This window comes from Bufo bufo, chromosome 2, assembly GCF_905171765.1.
Source record: "Bufo bufo chromosome 2, aBufBuf1.1, whole genome shotgun sequence".
In the NCBI taxonomy this organism is placed as follows: Eukaryota; Metazoa; Chordata; class Amphibia; order Anura; family Bufonidae; genus Bufo; species Bufo bufo.
In genome coordinates this window covers 254,983,138-255,004,570 of record NC_053390.1, presented here as the reverse complement: position 1 = coordinate 255,004,570, position 21,433 = coordinate 254,983,138, and the positions used below count along the sequence as shown (strand labels likewise).

The 21,433-nt window shown below is 44.8% G+C and overlaps 1 protein-coding gene across 1 annotated transcript in view; it reads left to right on the top strand.

The window, feature by feature from the left end:
- The window catches only part of GGT1 (gamma-glutamyltransferase 1), a 118,292-nt gene that overhangs the window by 76,434 nt on the left and 20,425 nt on the right, over window positions 1-21,433 (top strand). The window contains exons 4-5 of the mRNA XM_040416415.1: window positions 12,300-12,389; window positions 15,844-16,036. Coding sequence (XP_040272349.1) covers window positions 12,300-12,389; window positions 15,844-16,036 — 283 coding nt within the window. The remainder of the gene's footprint in view (window positions 1-12,299; window positions 12,390-15,843; window positions 16,037-21,433) is intronic.

Sequence of the window (21,433 nt, the reverse complement as noted above, 5' to 3'; positions counted from 1 at the left end):
TTATTCCACACGTTAACATACAGTTACAGCAGTGGTTCAGGCTTTTACTCACAGTCACAAAAACTAACTTCAAGACAGGCCTCCTAGGATCAGGGATTTCCTCTTACTCTAAATGCAGCAATACCCTTCAGGCAACTATTCTCTCTGCAGGGGTATACTTATTTCTTCTCCTGCTTTAGTTCCTGGCTGTAGGCAATATCCTCAAGGTCCAGACACCCAAATCCTGGTGATAACCCTTGAGCAAAGGTTTGGTAGAGGTTTCTTCTCTCCTGATGGCAGGCTCTATCTTTGGAGTACCTCAGGTATAATTAACCTGGAAATCAGGGTGGGAATGATCCTCCACACCAGCAGTGCAATTTCTGCACTCCTTACTGAGTCCTGAATCTCTCAGAACTGACTCTAGAAACTTCCAACTCACTCTCTAGGCTAGGCCCTAGCCTATTTATACTAAACTGGGGGCTCCCTCTGCTGGCTGGAATAAGAATTGCCTGCAACAGGCCTAACTTTCTTAAAGGGAGATACACATTATAATATAGCAGTGTCGGGTAACCTACCCGTATGCTGCATAAATGCCCGAATCAAATGCAGTAGGAGCTTGTATAGAGAGATGGGATGATATTTTATTAGATCATACTCACAAGACATGAGATATTTACAAGTGGCTAATAGAGAAATAGTAGTCGCCCATTTGAAGTCAAATGTCTCCCTCCGATCATAAAATGAGCTTATATAAGAGAACCTTGTTAAGTCACTGGGGTGACAATTTTCATTTTAAAGCGAACCTTTCACCTGCATTTCACTTAATAAACTATCAAAAGTACCTTATAGATCATCCTCATTGTGTTATCATACAGTCTTGTCCCGCTTTTCTGCCATGTATATGCATGAAAAAATCGCCTTATAAAGTACTTTTTCTCCAGCTCCACAAGTCACGATAGAAGTCAAGGGGGTAGCCCTTCCCTCACTCCAGGCTGCAACTCCCCTGCCCTAACCCCGCCTCTATGCAGTCTAATTGACACCCGGCTCAGTCGCCGGGACCGCGCTTGTACAGGCGGCGCATGCGCCGTCGTACTCGAGCACGATCCTGTAACTGAATCGCGCATGCGTCGTCCCCGATGCCTGCCTGTCTTCTCTTCCTCACGCGCGATTCAGTTACAGGATCGCGCTTGAGTACGACGGCGCATGAGCCGCCTGTTCAAGCACGGTCCAGGCGACTGAGCCGGGTGTCAATTAGACTGCATAGAGGCGGGGTTAGGGCAGGGGAGTTACAGCCTGGAGTGAGGGAAGGGCTACCCCCTTGACTTCTAACATGACTTGTGGAGCTGGAGAAGAGTACTTTATAAGGTGATTTTTTCATGCATATACATGGCAGAAAAGCGGGACAAGACCGTGTGCTAACACAATGAGGATGATCTATAAGGTACTTTTGATAGTTTATTAAGTGAAATGCAGGTGAAAGGTTCGCTTTAAAGATCCACCTTGATTCAGCTCAGGATCAAATTGTCCCAATCACCTCCTCAGGGACCCTGCGGTACATGCTGGATCCCCATGAAGTGAATATACAGTCAGGTCCATAAATATTGGGACATCGACACAATTCTAACATTTTTGGCTCTATAAACCACCACAATGGATTTTAAATGAAATGAACAAGATGTGCTTTAACTGCAGACTGTCAGCTTTAATTTGAGGGCATTTACATCCAAATCAGGTGAACGGTGTATGAATTACAACAGTTTGCATCTGTGCCTCCCACTTGTTAAGGGACCAAAAGTAATGGGACATAATAATAATCATAAATCAAACTTTTACTTTTTAATACTTGGTTGCAAATCCTTTGCAGTCAATTACAGTCTGAAGTCTGGAACGCATAGACATCACCAGGCACTGTGTTTCATCCCTGGTGATGCCCTGCCAGGCTTCTACTGCAACTGTCTTCAGTTCCTGCTTGTTCTTGGTGCATTTTCCTTTCAGTTTTGTCTTCAGCAAGTGAAATGCATGCTCAATCGGATTCAGGTCAGGTGATTGACTTTGGCCATTGCATAACATTCCACTTCTTTCCCTTAAAAAACTCTTTGGTTGCTTTTGCAGTATGCTTTGGGTCATGTCCATCTGCACTGTGAAGCGTCGTCCAATGAGTTCTGAAGCATTTGGCTGAATATGAGCAGACAATATTGCCTGAAACACTTCAGAATTCATCCTAGTCACATCATCAATAAATACAAGAGAACCAGTTCCATTGGCAGCCAAACATTCCCACGTCATGACATTACCACCACCATGCTTCACTGATGAGGTGGTATGCTTAGGATCATGAGCAGTTCCTTTCCTTCTCCATACTCTTCTCTTCCCATCAGTCTGGTACAAGTTGATCTTGGTCTCATCTGTCCATAGGATGTTGTTCCAGAACTGTGAAGGCTTTTTTAGATGTCGTTTGGCAAACTCTAATCTGGTCTTCCTGTTTTTGAGGCTCACCAATTGTTTACATCTTGTGGTGAACCCTCTGTATTCACTCTGGTGAAGTCTTCTCTTGATTGTTGACTTTGACACACATACACCTACCTCCTGGAGAGTGTTCTTGATCTGGCCAACTCTTGTGAAGGGTGTTTCTTCACCAGGGAAAGAATTCTTCGGTCATCCACCACAGTTGTCTTCCGTGGTCTTCCGGGTCTTTTGGTGTTGCTGAGCTCACCGGTGCGTTCTTTCTTTTTAAAAATGTTCCAAACAGTTGTTTTGGCCATGCCTAATGTTTTTGCTATCTCTCTGATGGGTTTGTTTAGTTTTTTCAGCCTAATGATGGCTTGCTTCACTGATAGTGATAGCTCTTTTGATCTCATCTTGAGAGTTGACAGCAACAGATTCCAAATGCAAATAGCACACTTGAAATGAACTCTGGACCTTTCATCTGCTCATTGTAATTGGGATAATGATGGAATAACACACACCTGGCCGTGGAACAGCTGAGAAGCCAATTGTCCCATTACTTTTGGTTCCTTAACAAGTGGGAGGCACATATGCAAACTGTTGTAATTCATACACCGTTCACCTGATTTGGATGTAAATACCCTCAAATTAAAGCTGACAGTCTGCAGTTAAACCGCATCTTGTTCGTTTCATTTCAAATCCATTGTGGTGGTGTATAGAGCTAAAAATGTTAGAATTGTGTCGATGTCCCAATATTTATGGACCTGACTGTATGCTATATTGCAGTTATGGACTTCATTAATGTGTCTCGCCACAGACGTATCTTTTTTATTTAGGATATCATTGACATGATCTCTAATCCTGCGTCTAAGGTCTCTTGGTCTTCCCTATATAATCCAATGGGCATGAGCACTTGGCTAGGTACACTACACCACTAGTCTGACAATTGATGAAGTCCCGAATGGCATATTCACGGCCGTGGATGCAGAAGTAAATCTTTTGGTGGCTGTGACTTGGTCACAGGCGACACATTTACCACATTTAAACATCCCCTTCGGACTTCGTGACAGCCAAGTAGTGGGATGCAGAGGAGGGCGAAAATGACTATTCACTAATTTGTCCCTTAAAGGATAACTGTCACACTTAGACCCTAATTTCAATTTTCATATATGTAGTTACTAATAACATTCCAGAATCAGTTACTATTAGACTGACTTACCCCATATTTAATAAGACTCAGCCCTTAGCAACCAGTCTGCATAAAACTGCAATTTCACTATTCAGTTAAGATGGCCGCCACTGCCCTCACCCTGAGGCTAATCCTGCCTACACTTACTAGCCAGTAACAATTGCCCCCCAAAAGTGTCAGTAACCAGAGCCCTCCCCCCTAAAGGGTTAATCTCCTGCAGCACAAAGGGGTCCTCTTACCACATGTTGCTTTCATTTATACACTGAGCAGACGGCAGATCTCCCTTCCCTGGTGTGCGCTGCTTCCACTCTGCATCCTCCAGCTCTGCTGAGTGAGGGAGCGTCTGCCAAGCGCAGGGACAGGGAGAAGTGCATACAGCCCAGGCACTGTTATCAGCTGCTGGGGAGGACCTGGCTTTAATCATTTACCTACAGTCCCTGGCTGTCAGTAATCTGACCTTGCACGCTGCGTCCTCTATCCTTCAACAAAAGATGGACCATGCCTAGCAACCCTATTTTAAGCACAGGTAAAAGTAGGCAGTACAGGGAACAAAACTGTGGAATTAAGGGGTAATTGAATACACAGTGAAAAGTTGAAATAGGGCCACCAAGGAGATATTAATCACCACAATCCAATACTTCAAAAAAAACAAAAAACGACGGTTATACTTTAAGCTAAACCCTTTTGTATAGGTGATTTTAGAGTACAGGCCAACGACTGCTTTCAAATCTGGATCATCGCAAAGGATATTCCAATATTTGCTGATGATCCGTCTTACCTCAATGTCTGCATTGTCATATAGACCAATGATTCTAATAGTACATTCTAAGGGGCTATCTGTTTTTTTAGGGATTAGTAATTCCTCCCTTTTAGAATTACAGGAGAATTCAAAGGTCAAGATATTATTTGGATAGCCCCTCTCTAAAAATCTCTGACGCAAATCCCTGGCCAGCTCCTTGAAGATTCGCATATTGGAGCAATTCCTCCTCAGTCTAAGATATTGGCCCTTCGGGATACTTCGCCTCAGGTGGTGGTAATCGCGGCCATTGAATATAAAAAAGTTTCTGGTCAGGTTAAACTCAAGTTCTATAACAAACCTATTGTGTGCCGATAGGGCAACTCTCCAGTGGCCAAGAAGCATTCAACAGCTTTAAGACCCAGACTATAATGAATGGAACTGTATAATGCTTCTACATCAATCGACACAAGAAGCATACCGTCCTGCAGTGAGATGCCCTCTAAGCGTATAAGGAGATCTGATGTATCATGTATATATGAAGGTAGGGTCTCTACAAAGGGTCTGATGATTCGATCAATATACAGTTGCAAGAAAAAGTATGTGAACCCTTTGGAAGGATATGGATTTCTGCACAAATTGGTCATAAAATGTGATTGTTCTACAAATCTGAAAAGCACGTTTAAGGAACGCACATCAGCATACAAAGACCTAATAGTGGGCTGGTGGGAGATCCAGTCTCTGGAGCATTATCTAAAATAAAAGTTTGTTCCAAAGCGACTTAGGATCAATCTGACACCAGCTGAGTGAGTCAGGAGTTCTCAATTAATTAAAAAGTGGGAGGAAGAAGCAACAGCCAGCTCCCATAGATTAATGCGACTATTACTAGATGAAGACTCAGTGCGGGGGAGGGTCAAGGTAGGGGTGCGGAGGTAGAGGTCGCGGCAGGTATTACAAAGCGACCTCATATAAACCAAATTTCCAACAGAATAAACAATTTGACTGGAACAGTACCAAATTTACCATGCCCGGTCCATCTACTGTCTCCTCCTCTCCTTTTTTATCACAACAATCAATACAAATCCCCTACCACTTGAGAAACAAGGCACAGGACACCTAATGGGACTCACTTCAAACAATCCCCAGATAGTGAACCTATCATCATGCACACTAACTAAGGCTACTTTCACACCTGCGTTCGGGTGTCCACTTGTGAGCTCCGTTTGAAGGGGCTCACAAGCGGCCCCGAACGCATCCGTCCTGCCCTAATGCATTCTGAATGGACGCGGATCCGCTCAGAATGCATCAGTCTGGCAGCGTTTAGCCTCCGCTCCGCTCAGCAAGCGGACACCTGAACGCTGCTTGCAGCAGTCGGGTGTCCGCCTGGCTGTGCGGAGGCAAACGGATCCGTCCAGACTTACAATGTAAGTCAATGGGGACGGATCCGTTTGAAGATGACACCATATGGCTCAATCTTCAAACGGATCCGTCCCCCATTGACTTTCAATGTAAAGTCTGGACGGATCCGTTCAGGCTACTTTCACACTTAGAAATTTTTTTCAACTATAATGCAGACGGATCCGTTCTGAACGGATCCAAACGTCTGCATTATAGGAGCGGATCTGTCTGAGCAGAAATCAGACGGACCCGCTCTGAACGGTAGTGTGAAAGTAGCCTAAGGCAGATATCCAACTATTGGGGAAAGGTTTGACGTTTGTACCCACATTGAGATATGATGCGTTTGAATGGAGTAAGGATATAGCACTGTTTATATGCTCATGTCCAGGGATCCTATTTAATCCTGCTACTGGATCTTGGGTGTGGCTCACTCTGGAGTGTTTGGTAAAGCAGAGTCTTGGTGATGCTCTGTGTGAGTGGTCTCAGCCGTGTGGGCTGAGGGGCCACGAGGCTAGGCAATAGCCTGAACTTTGGGGGAGTGTGTTGCCTGTGGACAGAGGCCTGGAGGCTCTGTGTGGTCCAAGCCAAGAGGGCTGAGAGACCACTATTCCCCAAGAGACACTGGACTGGAGACAGTGGGCATACTGTGCTCTGAACAGCCAGGAGGCTGTGGGACATTGGCTGAGAAAGCCGCATGTGTTCACAGGGTGGGAACAGGGACTTAGGTGAGTCAGGAATATTATGTTTAGTTAGAGCCTGGATGGGCGAGTGTTTATTATTTTTGTCATTTTGCTTGTGCTGGTGTATCACAATAAATGCACTGTTTGGACCTGAAACCTGGTGTCCTGAAGCCGTATCGGTGTGAATGAGCCCCTAAAAGAAAGCTACCCCTCACACCCCTTAAAGGTTTTCTGTCACCTGAAAAATGGGTATTAAGCTGGCTGACATTAGCGATGTGCTAATGTCATCTGAACATAACTATATTAGTGCCATCTCACTGCCTAAAGCAGTGGTGGCGAACCTATGGCACTGGTGCCAGAGGCGGCACTCAGAGCCCTGTCTGTGAGCACCCGCACCCTGGAAAAAGTCTAAGGCATACCAATATGCCTTAGACTTTACCCGCCATTCATCAGCGCAGGGCGCACTATGTACAGCACAAGCAGCACACTAAATGTAGGCAGGTTATTATAGCCAAATGATAAAGTACATAGAAGATGCACTATATTGGACTGTAGTATTCAGGGTAAATTGCCGTGTTGGCACTTTGCGATAAATAAGTGGGTTTTTGGTTGAAGTTTGGCACTCGGTCTCTAAAAGGTTCACCATCACTGGCCTAAAGCCTTTATTGAGAAAAACAAACTTTTATAATATGCTAATTAGCCTCTAGGAGCAGGGGAAACGTTGCACCTGCTCCTAGAGGCTCTATTTGCCCACCTCTTTTCATACCCTTCTTCTCTTCATTGACACAGCCAGGGCAGCGCTGCTCTCCTCCCGCCGGCCTTGTCTACTAAGAAAATCTCGCGCCTGCACCGTCCCGTTCAGTATTCGGCACAGGTGCAGTGAGGGAAGGACGCTCAGCGGCTGTTGGCTTCCTCACTGCGCCTGTGCTTAATACGTCACAGTAAGGAAGCCGGCTGCCGGAGAACGTCCTTCCCTCACTGCGCCTGTGCTGAATACTGAACGGGATGGCGCAGGCGCGAGATTTTCTTAGTAAACACGGCCGGCGGGAGGAGAGCAGCGCTGCCCTGGCCCTGTCAATCAAGAGAAGAAGGGTGTGAAAAGAGGTCGGCAAACAGAGCCTCTAGGAGCAGGTGCAACACCCCCCCCCCCCCTCCTGCTCCTAGAGGCTAATTAGCATATTATAAAAGTTCTTTTTTTCTCAATAAAGGCTTCAGGCAGTGAGATGGCACTAATATAGTTATGTTCAGCTGACATTAACACATTGCTAATGTCAGCCAGCATAATACCCATTTTTCAGGTGACAGAAACCCTTTAAGGGACGCCCAATTGTTTCTGGAGAGGGCAGTCTGATATTGATAGAATCATCAGACCCTTTCCTTCATATATACATGATACATCAGATCTCCTTATACGCTTAGAGGGCATCTCACTGCAGGACGGTAAGCTTCTTGTGTCAATTGATGTAGAAGCATTATACAGTTCCATTCATCATAGTCTGGGTCTTAAAGCTGTTGAATGCTTCTTGGCCACTAGAGATGTTGCCCTATCGGCACACAATAGGTTTGTTCTAGAACTCCTTGAGTTTAACCTGACCAGAAACTTTTTTATATTCAATGGCCGCTATTACCACCAGCTCAGGGGCACCGCGATGGGCACTCCCTGTGCGCCTGGACTGGTGGGAGGCCAATGTCATCTGGGCAGAGGATCTCAGCCACTGGCATGACAACATCTGCCTATCTCTGAGATTCATAGATGACATTTTTGTTCTCTGGAAAGGCACCAAGGAGTCCTTCTCTAATTACATAGGGGTCATCAACAAGAACGACCTCGGACTTCATTTTACCTCAACGTGTGAGGTACACCGATTTGTCATTTCTTGATTTAATGATTCAAAGAAGACCAACTAATACGATCATTACTGAAGTATTTAGAAAAACTACAGCCTCGAATAGTCTTCTCAGATGGGAAAGTGCCCACCCTAACCTCTGAGGCGAGGAATCCCAAAGGGCCAATATCTTAGACTGAGGAGAAATTGCTCCAATATGCGAATCTTCAAGGAGCAGGCCAGGGATTTGCGTCAGATTTTTAGAGAGGGGCTATCCAGATAATATCTTGAGAATTGCGTTTGAATTCGCCTGTAATTCTAAAAGGGAGGAATTACTAATCCCTAAAAAAAGATAGCCCCTCAGAACGTACTATTAGAATCATTGGTTTATATAACAATGCAGGCGTTGAGGTAAGACGGATCATCAGCAAATATTGGAATATCCTTTGTGATGATCCAGATTTGAAAGCAGTCGTTGGCCCGTACCCTAAAATCACATATAAGAAAGGGCTTAGCTTTAACAAATTAGTGAATAGTCACTTTCGGCCTCCTCCGCCCACTACTTGGCTGTCACGAAGTCCGAAGGGGATGTTTAAATGTGGTAAATGTGTCGCCTGCCACCAAAAGATTTACTTCTGCATCCACCGGCCGTGAATATGCCATTCGGGACTTCATCAATTGTCAGACTAATGGTGTAGTGTACCTAGCCAATTGGATTATATAGGGAAGACCAAGAGACCTTAGACGCAGGATTAGAGATCATGTCAATGATATCCTAAATAAAAAAGATACGTCTGTGGCGAGACACATTAATGAAGTCCATAACTGCAATATAGCATATATTCACTTCATGGGGATCCAGCATGTACCGCAGGGTCCCCGAGTAGCTGATTGGGACAATTTGATCCTGAGCTGAATCAAGGTGGATCTTTAAAATGAAAAGTGTCACCCCAGTGACTTAACAAGGTTCTCATATATAAGTGCAATGAGCAAGACACTGGGTCAGTGGGGATGCTATGCAGTGGGTCAGTTTATATGTGTATAAGTTCGTGATGCCAGTTGCAGCTTGCGCAGGTACTGTAGCAGGGCCCTTTAAGATGTTATGAGCTTACGTACCAGGTGAGGAATGCCAGAGGGGGCTAATGTCTCTGTATAGTAGGCATAGTAGTGTCAACGGTGTCTCCTACCTGTGGTACGGCTGGACTCCGGTATCCTGGCTCACATGCAACAAAATTGAGGGTGGTTAATAGGAGTAACTGAGGAATTATGGAAATCCACACAGATAATAGGGTCCAACTTGTCTTTACTTGATGTTATGATATGCAGCTTTGATCCATACAAGTTACAGTTTTAGTCTAGGGTCCCAGCAGGTATTGGCAATATGTGGCAGGACTTTATATGTATTCTGCATCTGATCATACGCCTATTAGAATCTGGCAGGTATCTATCTTCTGCTCTGTCTGTAGTCTGCTTGGTTTGGGTCTGACTAGCTGAAGAGGTACTTATCTTCTCTTTGTCTCAGGATCTTTACTTACAGAACTGCTCGCAGGGTATGATGGTGGCTTCCTGGAGATCTGATAGTTCTGTGAAGGGCTGCTTTCTTTGTCCACAGCTGAAGTAAGGGACTCAGGCTGGGAAGGTTGATCTTGGGCCTCAGCCGAGGCTTGGATCCTTGGTTGGGGTCCCTGTTTCTGGGAGCTCCTACTAACACAGCCTACCCCAACAGGGGGTGGCTCACACTCTGACTAACTTCCTTCTCCTCCTCATAAAGCATGGCATGGGACATCCCACTTCTGCTCATGTAGGGGAGACTAGACTGGAATGGTCTGTTCCAGGCTAGAAGCTAACTCTGACCTGCTGCATACTGCTGCCACCTGCTGGTGTACATTAGGAACCACAGCATATATACAAAACAGGCATAACAATATACATTTTGGCAAATACACGGTTATATTACACAAGATGATAAAACACATTTACATTAACATTATGAAGCAGGGGAACAGAAGTTTGGTGACATACTTCAGGATGTTACATAAGCTCTTTTTATGATCGGAGGGAGACATTTGACTTCAAATGGGCGACTACTATTTCTCTATTAGCCACTTGTAAATATCTCATGTCTTGTGAGTATGATCTAATAAAATATCATCCCATCTCTCTATACAAGCTCCTACTGCATTTGATTCGGGCATTTATAACTTTCAGCCCCATGGATCCTGAAGAGCAATGTGTAAACTATCATGATGACAGATTACCAAATTGTTTATCCCTTTTGCTAAGCCATGCTTCTCCCGAGTTGTGGTGTGGACTAACCTGCAGGGGAAGTGTATTCTGATCCCCATGGTTACCTACCCGCCCCCGTAATGCCTTGGCTGCATCAGAATGGGCGGAGAGAGGCTGACTGAGCTGACCTAGCTGGTCTCCTCCCTCCTCCTGCCATTTGTTGATTGCGTTGATGAGCTCCTTGTGTGGGTGGAGTTAGGTGTGCAAAAGGAAGTGGCAGGCAGTGTTCGCTTGCCACTGCCGCTCAGTAATGCACTGACTCACAACGCTGCTCCTTAATGAGCCGGATGACCGGTGAAATGCATTGGGACAATTAGGGGTTAGTCTATGTTAGGGTGGATTACATAGGTCACATTTATCACATACGGAAATGCTGAACAGAATCGCACCCTAAAACAGCCCATACCACTAAGCAGTTAATTGAATTCCTGACCCTCCCTTAGGCTAATCAGAAGGTATTACTATACCTGTCAAGCAATTATTAATAACCAATCTTCCTGCAATACAAGGAACCAATAATACCATTCTGCTGACAACTATATTGTACCAAGGCTAGCTGGACACTAGACATCAGAACGGGACTATATCTGTAGTAGTAACCTTGGTACCTACAGAGAGATAAAGTAAATGGAAAGAAATGTACCTGTTCTGTGTTTTGACCTGCTCCTGGTTTTGCCTTACAATCACTAATGAAAATCACGGATCAAACCCTGACTGTGTGAAAGTTGCCTAAGACAATAGCATGAAGGCTCTAGAACACAGAGACAAGAAACCAAAACTGAGCAAATTGAGTCCAGACCCTGTGATGAAATTCAACAACAGCTTTACTCTCAATAAACATTTCTCCAAACGATTTACAGACTTTATCTTGGTTCCCAGCAGGCTTTAGCATAAACTCTTGTGGAAGGCAAACTCCTCTCTGCTATATCTGTTGCCCTCTGGCTCTGCTGTACCGTCAGGTTAGCTGTATAACTTAGCTTTCTGTGGATGCTGCAACTTCTCTCTGTAGTCTGACTCTGAAATATGCTATACCAGGGAGTCTCTCTCTCCTGGCTCCTGAGGCTCTTAAGCTGTGGCCTCCATATCCAGCAGAGCTGAAGGTGCTCTAGCTGGCTTGGTTGGGCTTGGCGTGGGCACATCCTACAGTGACGCGCCCAGCCCTTGCTTCCTTCTCCTAGCAGGGGGTAAGCTAGACTCTCCCCTGGCAGGGGACAAGCTAAACTAACTAGGACTCCACCCTCCGTGCAGCAAGTGGGACACCCCCCCACCACACCACAGAGGGGGGTGTTAGACTGGAAAGGAAAGCTCCATTCTCTGTACCTGTAGCTCTGCTATTTATGCTGCCACCTGCTGGTGAACCAGGCATATTAGACTTGAACACAACAGTTACATAGAGATAGATATGCACAGTATACGGGATCTGGCAATAAATACATAGAATGACATTAGGTTAACCATAGGAGATAGTAGTGAGGTGCAGAAGTGGTAATGCCACTCTGGGGCGTTACACATTGTTGCTTTTCTCTGGGTGTTTTTAATAGTGTTTTTTACTTCTCCGGCATCTTTTCGCAGAACTCTGCATTTTGCAGTTCCTTTTGTAATTCTTCCTTGGAATCTATAAATAAGTTGGCAAATGGATGTTACCATTCCCCTTCTCATTGGGATGGGTCTGTGCGTACGGTATATGCTGATTGGACATATATACTATACTATGAAATGGAGGCCCCAAATAACTATCATTTTATGTTTTCTTTTTGCAGGAAAATTTGAGGTGATAAATGCTCGTGAGACAGCCCCGATGAACGCCACAGAGGGAATGTTTGGGAACAGCACTGCGTTATCACAGAGAGGTAAACTGTCCACAGTTTTTCACCTGACACATTGTGAAATATAAGCTCCAACAATACATAGTACAGTATGTACAGTCCATCAGGCTCGCCATCAGTCATGACAAAGGATGGCTTTAGTATATCTTTTTCTGAATAATTTGCACCCCTGCCGTTCCTATAAAAGTTGGCACTGGTAGAAAGTGAAAATACAAGTGTACATGAAGATAAACTCTCCTCGTGTCATCTGGGTTCAGAAAAGATAAGGAAGTAGTTAGCTTTCAGTCAGGATTAGGTAATATTTGGCATTGTGCAGCTCTTTGCACAACATGAAAGTAGGAGTCAACCAAATGAAAATAAACTGTTCAATGTTTAATAAAGTGTATAACCATCACGTGAAAACAGGATTAAAACAACCAGGAAAGAAATGAGAATAATAAGTATTTCAAAACTGACCAACCAAGATTAGTTCACATATCAGGGTCTTTACCTTGTGTCATATGTGCCCCCAAACGGACCTCAGCCTACACCATGGACCTGCTCTGGACTGCTGCTGACCGAGCCATGGATTATGTAAGTGGTTTCACACCACTTACAGCCTGGAGATTGTAACATGGTAGGCCCAAACCTGAACATGTAGAGAGAATAGTAACCAGATATTGTGACCCAGCCAGCCCATACCCTGTAACTGCCTGCTGTGTGTGTACTGAGGACTGTAATAGTCCTGTCAATGTGTATAATGAGACACACTATGGTTTGAGGAAAGTGAATTCCCTGTGATTAGTAACCACCTATTAAAGTGGTTATCCCATAAACATCGTAAAAAATAAAATACAGGCATCATATAGTCCATGACAGTCTCTTGCTAACAAACTTTGAACCAGTCCTGCAACTCACATGGATACAGAGATCTCCCCATTCATTGCTCTGCTAGATTGATTTCAAGCTGGCAGCTCGGGGGCGTGTCCTTTCTCAGGGGTGTATCCTTTGTGCTGCAGCTAGTGCCGAATGAAGGATTGAACTGAGCATGTGCTTCCATCTCAGCGAGCTTGAAAAAGAAATGTAAAAAAAGGGCAGGGGTTGCTATATAGATTTCAGTGAATAACTCAGTGGATATACTACATTTTTAATTACATGCAATTACAAAAGTCTTTAAATCCAGGTGCTGGTTTGCAAAATGTAGAATATATTTTGTGGGGCAACCCCTTTAAGCCTGTTGTGAGTAGTTGTCTCTCCTGTGGCTATAAAACAACTGCGTAGAACAAGTGCCCTGTGTGTGGAGTACAAGGAGTGTCCTGCTATCAGTGACCGCCCCTGTGGAGTATTAAGACTGTTCTGTTCCAAGTCACAACTGCCTGTGGAGTATAAAGACTGTTACCTGCTTTGGGAATTGTGAGAAGGGTATGGTTTGGGAGAACCGATATCTGCCAACTGTGTGTGGTAAGCCTTGGGTGTGTCTCTGGAAACCGGGAGGTTAACTCAGACACAGGATAAACAGGGTTGATGGTCTGTTTTGTCTATGATAGCCATAGATAACATAGACAGATTTGTAAAATACGTACTGGGACCTGCTTATACTGGAGTGAGTGAGGTTGGCAGTGGGACGCTCCCTCCACCCGGGCTTCAGTCCTGGGCTTCCATAGCCCACAGCTGAGAATCACATGGGTCATTAGGGCCTAATTTAAAGCACAGTGTAGAGCTGAGCAGTGTGGTCATACCTGGAGAAGCTGACAACTGCACTACAGAAGGTATTGCATGTGCCACCCAATACTTGCCCTTTTGTACCCGTGGGCCGGGTTGCTGGTCCCACATATAGTCAGGGTTTGTCTTTTGTATTAGGTACTTGCTAAGCCGAGCAGGGTTTGTTTGTTTAAGCCTATTTGTTAAGGCTATGCTTATGTTTAATTATATAAGTGTGAAATAAAAACACTTAAAGAGGACCTTTCACCGATTTATTACTCTATGAACTAACTATACAGACATGTAGAGCGGCGCCCGGGGATCTCACTGCACTTACTATTATCCCTGGGCGCCGCTCCGTTCTCCTGCTATGCCCTCCGGTATCTCCGTTCCCTAAGTTATGGTAGGCGGAGTCTGCCCTTGTTCTTCTGTAGCGCTGGCCAATCGCATTGCAGAGCTCACAGCCTGGGAGAAAATAACCTCCCAGGCTGTGAGCTCTGCGCTGCGATTGGCCAGCGCTAGAGCAGAACAAGGGCAGACTCCGCCTACCCTAACTTAGGGACTGGAATCTCCGCCTACTATAACTTAGTGAGCGGAGATACCGGAGTGCATAGCGGGAGAACGGAGCGGCGCCCGGGGATAATAGTAAGTGCAGTGAGATCCCCGGGCACCGCTCTCCATGTCTGTATAGTTAGTTCATAGTGTAATAATCGGTGAAAGGTCCTCTTTAAATCGGACTTTATCCTGTCTGTGTCCCTGCTTCCTGCACAGCTACCAAGTGTCTACCAGAGCGATCCCCCACAGAATATAGAGAAGGCAGGGCCAACACAAGTAGGCATGGCTAGCAATTCCATATTGCGGCAGAAAATACTGCCCCAGCAGAGCCAAATACCACAGTGCAGCACAAAATACTGCACCAGAAGCTGTCCCTCTGTGGTAGTCAGCACCAGCTTTCAAGTTCTGTCCTTCTACTCCGTTTGCTTCAGGATGGCAATACAGTTGAATTCAGGAGGGCATCTGTGGTCGCCGGCCAGGTACAGAACTACTTGACTCTCCCAGCATTAATTAACTCTAGGAGCGACAGATCATTACTTACCTGACTGGCGGCCATGAGGAGGGCTCACGCAGCCCCCTGGCCATCGGCCCACCAGGAAATTTACCTGTAGAGTGTATGGCCAATCCACCCCTGGCTATTGATAACCTCCAGGCCCTGTACCATAATACTGTGTGTAACAAGCAAGTTTGTGCCCACTCTGAGAGATTGTTACCAAATGCTTGTCTCACTTCAGCAAGTGGCCTTTATCATAGAAAGAAAGTTAATACAAGGCACTTACTAATATATTGTGATTGTGTATTGTGATTGTCCATATTGCCTCCTTTACCAGCTTGATTTGTCCATTGCATTATCCACTTCTCGTTTCCATGGTTACAATCACTTTGCAATCCAGCAGCAGTGGCCGTGCTTGTACAGGTGTGAACAGTATGCTGAAATTGACCAGACGTATGCATTCAAGAGGAGAACAGGTCGGACACAAACCGCTGCATTCTGTGGTTTGTGTCCAGCCAATTCTCCACTTGTCTGCCGGAACAGCCATGCTGGAGTTACACACCAGAAGTGTGAAAGTAGCCTTAACTAGATATGCTAGAGGTAAGGTTTTGGTGGATAAAGATTTTTTTATTTTTATGCCCGTTTGATATAGTCTCCCAAGTTGGAGTTTGAGAATTTATCTGAATTACAATAATAAAAAATATATTCTTCCTGCTATTTGCTTTCCAATAACAACAATATCTTCTACAGGGGGCTTGTCCATAGCAGTGCCAGGGGAGATCCGAGGATACTGGGCAGCATACCAACGGCATGGCAAGTTACCATGGAAACGTCTGTTTGAACCAAGTATTAAATTAGCCCGTGAAGGATTTCCTGTTGGTTTGGGTCTGTCCCAGGGTCTTGATTCAGCCAAGGCAATTATTGAACAAGACAAGTCCCTTTGGTAAGAAACGCTATATCATTTCTTACTGCCGTAAACTAATGTCTCCATTGTTGCTTCTTCTTTATAGTCAGGGTCCTGTAATATTTAAATGAAATCCACTATTGGCCAATTCAGTTTTACAAAAAGTTTTTGTATTTTTATTATTTAAAGGGGTTGTTCCACAGGTACAAAAAAAAAGCCAGAATGACATAAAAATCATACTCCCTTTGCAGATCCCCACCTCCCCATCTTTGATGCTTCCAAACCCCTAGCTTTGTAGTTCCCCACTAGTCTTTGCTTCCTAGTCCTTCTTGAAAGACTGGAAATTACGAGTCAGCCAATCACTGGCCACAAGGGTGACACACCTCACCAAAAAAGTGATTTTCTGTGTGTTGATTGGAACTAGGAAGCAGGGATAAGTTGGAACCCAGGAAGGGTCAGAATGTGGATCTAGGTGGTATCACGTCTTCTGTTTTCAACTGTGAGCAGCTTATTTTTGAGGGCATTATGAAAATTCGATTAAAGCGTCCCTCTGCTCCTGATCTTATAACTGATGTATTGTCTTTACCTAGTATATAAAAAAAAATCATACCCCCCTCTATGGGTTTACTCAGACCCAACACAAGTCTTTTTTTCCTTCACTCCACCACAAAAAGTAATTCATATTTTTGGGATACATTCATTTATGAAATATTTCCTTACTTTTATTTGCCATATTTTGGCAATACATATTCCTGAAAATGCGGTATATGTGGATTTGTTCTTAACTTGGTGATCATTGAGCCAAATGTGGTGCATGCCATAGAGAGACTTTTCACATTTCAAGAGCAAATGTTCTTTCTTTATCTTAAGGAATGTTGCAAAACATTGGTAAAAGAATTCAGAGATATTTGACTTTGATCTCCACCACCATTGATAGAACAATTATCCTCTTAGCAAATGAACCAGTCCAAACAAACAATAGACGGGATACTCATGTGTCTCACCCAATGGGGTGGATCGTCTAAGCCTCTAGTCTGGAAGATTAGATCATGAACCTCAAGGAAAAGTGGAAGACTAATATAGCAGAGTCAAAGAATCAGTATATTGGAACAGACCTGATGCAATGGAGTTGAACAAAAGTAGCAGAGTTGTAGCAGTGGACTGCAGACCAGTATAGCTGAGTTGATGTACTATGTACTAGTGCTGTAACACAGGCTTGGAGACTGGTATATCAGAGGTTACATAGTTAATACGGTTAAAAGTGACTCAGATTTCTACACGTTTTCATAAGCATTAATGTAGTTTACGTTTAAGAATTCATCTAAACCCTTTTTAAAACTGTCCACTGTTCCTGCTGTGACCACGTCCTGAGGAAGTCTATTCCACAGATTCACAGTTCTTACAGTAAAGAAGTTTTGACGCTTCTGGAGACTGAACTTTATCTTCTCCAGTCGGAGGCAGTGCCCCCCATTTTACATGGAACAGTTTTTCTCCGTATTTTTTGTATGGCCCATTCATATATTTGTATAGGTTAATCATGTCCCCCCTTAGACGTCTCTTCTCTAGACTAAATTCAATTATTTTAATTTTTCTTCATAACTAAGACGCTCCATGCCCATTTTCAGTTTAGTCGCTCTCCTCTGTACTTTTTCCAGCTGCAGTGCGTCCTTTCTATGGACTGGTGCCCAGAACTGAACTGCATATTCCAGATGAGGCCTCACCAATGCTTTGTAAAGTGGTAATATTACATCCCTGCCCCCGAGTCCATGCCTTGTTCAATGCATGACAATATTCTGGTGGCCTTAGAAGCAGCTGATTGACATTGTATGCTGGTATTTAATCTACCATCTACAAGGACACCCAAATCCTTCTCTATAAGTGACTCTCCCAGTGTTACATCCCCTAGGACATATGATGCATGGAAATTATTATTACCAAGATGCATAGCTTTACATTTATCCACATTGAACCTCATTTGCCAAGTTGATGCCCAATCACTCAGAGTGTTCAAGTCAGCTTGTAGTTTATGGACATCTTCCATAGACTGTACAGTACTACATAGCTTAGTGTCATCTGCAAAAATAGAAATGGTTCTATTAATCCTGCCCTCGATATCTTTAATAAATAAATAAATAAAATAATAGAGGACCCAGCACTGAACCTTGGGTACACCACTTATAACCTGGGACCATTCTGAATAGGAATCATTGACCAATACTCTCTGGACACTGTCCTTCAGCCAGATTTCAATCCAATTACTAACTATACTTTCCAAGCATATAGACCTTACTTTACCTATTAAACGGCTATGAGGGACAATATCAAAAGCTTTTGCAAAATCCAGAAACAAGGTTAGTCTGACAACTTCTGTCCTTGGTAAACCCATGTTGGTTATCATGTATAATATTATTTACAGTCAGATATTCCTGTATATAGTCCCTTAAGAGTCCTTCAAACATTTTTTTACAAAAGAGAAGTTAAACTAACTGGTCTATAATTACCTGTGGAGGACCTAGATCTATAATACCACAGAGTGCCATTACCACCTTTGCCTGGCCCCCACTATCTCTAATAGTGTACCTTGTGTCATCCTGCATACTTATTGCCATGTTCTGCAAAATGTGTGTATGGATTTCCTTTCTAATTACTGTTAAAGTGTAATGTACCTGGTTCACCAACAGATGGCGGCAACATTGGCAGAGCTAGTTCCACTGGAGAGGAACCTTCTAGTTCCATTCCAGCACACTCTAGAGAAGGAGGAGTTCAGTGTTAGTGAAGGTCAGACTAGCTTACACCCTGTACGGGGAAACAGCAGGCCCTCGCAGGGGCGGATTAAGTGAATGATAGGCCCGGGGCTGTCTGCCCAACTTGGGCCCCTCCCTCCATTTTATTTTAGTTTTTTATTTGTATGAAGAGGCTGCGGTGCTTCATGAGCGCCACAGTCTCTTCCTAGGCCATATGACATCTTCAGACTAAAAAAAATACCCCAAATTGGGTCCTAAACTGAAAAATTTGGTCGCCAAATTTAAAATACATATAATTATAATAAAAAAGACATGGAGGAGAATACAGCACTACATACCTCTTACATCCAGTGACATCTCCTGTCATGTATCCGTTTTGCTCCCCAATGTCCAAGGTACTATACTGCTGAAAAAATTGTGACCCTAATAGACATAATTAGAGTCATTTATCAAACTGGTGTAAAGTAGAACTGGATTTCCAAAAGAGCTTTCAAATATGAAAGGTGGAATCTGATTAGCTGCAATGGGCAACTAAGCCAGTTCTGCTTTACACCAGTTTGATAAATTACCCCAAATGTTCCTATAGTGTCCACAGCAGCTATAATGTCCCCTAGAGTGCCCCGGGTAATAATACCACCCTCTATTGTGTTCCAGGCAATAATCCCTGTATAGTGTCCCCAAAAATAATAGAATTGCCCCTACAGTGCCTCCCCAATAGCAACACCCCCATATAGTAATTTCCACCACACTGCCCCATATAGTAATCCCCCATAGTAATTTGCCCCCACACAGTAATTTCCCCCAAACTGCCCCTATATAGTAGTTTACCCCCACACAGTAATTTGCCCCACACTGCCCCCACATGGTAATTTCCACCACACTGCCCCCACATAGTAATTTCCACCACACTGCCCCCACATAGTAATTTCCACCACACTGCCCCCACATAGTAATTTCCACCACACTGCCCCCACATAGTAATTTCCCCCACACTTCCCCCACATAGTAATTTCCATCACACTGCCCCCACATAGTAATTTCTACCACACTGCCCCCACATAGTAATTTCCCCCACACTGCCCCCACATAGTAATTTGCCCCCACATAGCTATTTCCCTACACTGTCCACACACAATAGTTTTCCCCACACTGCCCCCACACAATAGTTTCCCCCATATAGCAATTTCCCCACACTGTCCCCACATAGCAATTTCCCCACACTGTCCCCACATAGCAATTTCCCCACACTGTCCCCACATAGCAATTTCCCCACACTGTCCCCACATAGCAATTTCCCCACACTGTCCCCACATAGCAATTTCCCCACACTGTCCCCACATAGCAATTTCCCCACACTGTCCCCACATAGCAATTTCCCCACACTGTCCCCACATAGCAATTTCCCCACACTGTCCCCACATAGCAATTTCCCCACACTGTCCCCACATAGCAATTAGGCTACTTTCACACTAGCGTCGGGGTTCCGCTTGTGAGCTCCGTTTGAAGAGTCTCACAAGCGGCCCCGAACGCATCCGTCCAGCTACCAATGCATTCTGAGTGGATGCGGATCCGCTCAGAATGCATCAGTCTGGCGGCGTTCAGCCTCCGCTCTGCTCAGCAGGCGGACACCCAAACGCTGCTTGCAGCGTTCGGGTGTCCGCTTGGCCGTGCGGATGCAAACGGATCCGTCTAGATTTACAATGTAAGTCAATGGGGACGGATCCGTTTGAATTTGACACAATATGGCTCGATTTTCAAACTGATCCGTCCCCCATTGACTTTCAATGTAAAGTCTGGACAGATCCGTCTGAACTATTTTCACACTTAGAATTTTTTTTAAACTATAATGCAGACGGATCCGTTCTGAACGGATCCAAACGTCTGCATTATAGGAGCGGATCCGTCTGTGAAGACACCAGACGGACCCGCTCTGAACGCAAGTGTGAAAGTAGCCTTACCCCACACTGTCCCCACATAGCAATTACCCCACACTGTCCCCACATAGCAATTTCCCCACATAGCAATTACCCCACACTGTCCCCACATAGCAATTTCCCCACACTGTCCCCACATAGCAATTTCCCCACACTGTCCCCACATAGCAATTTCCCCACACTGTCCCCACATAGCAATTTCCCCACACTGTTCCCACATAGCAATTACCCCACACTGACCCCACATAGTAATTTGACCCACATAGTAATTTTCCCCCACACTGCCCAATATAGTAATTTGCCCCCAGCCCCCCACATAGTAGTCCCTCCCATAATAATTTGGCCCCACATAGTAGTCCCTCCCATAATAATTTGGCCCCACACAGTAATTTGTCCCCACATAGTATTCCCTCCCATAATAATTTGGCCCCACAGCCCCCACATTCTCCCCCCCATGTACTCTATGTCTCTTAATATGTCCTACTGTTTGTCCCCCACCCCACACATGTCCCCCAAAGTAGGCACATAAATAAGCTAAATACTCACCTATGTCCAGGACCAGGCGCTTGCTCGCAGAGGAAGGCGGGATGAGGCAGTGCTGCGTCCCGGCACAGGTGCGCGATGACGTCATCACGCACGCCTGCGCCGGGATTTCACTACCGCATAGGCCTCAGGCCTATGCGGCCTGAAGCCTATGCCGGTGATCGACGACGGGACAGGGAACTATGCGCTCCCGTGCCCCGCCGCAGTATGTGGTC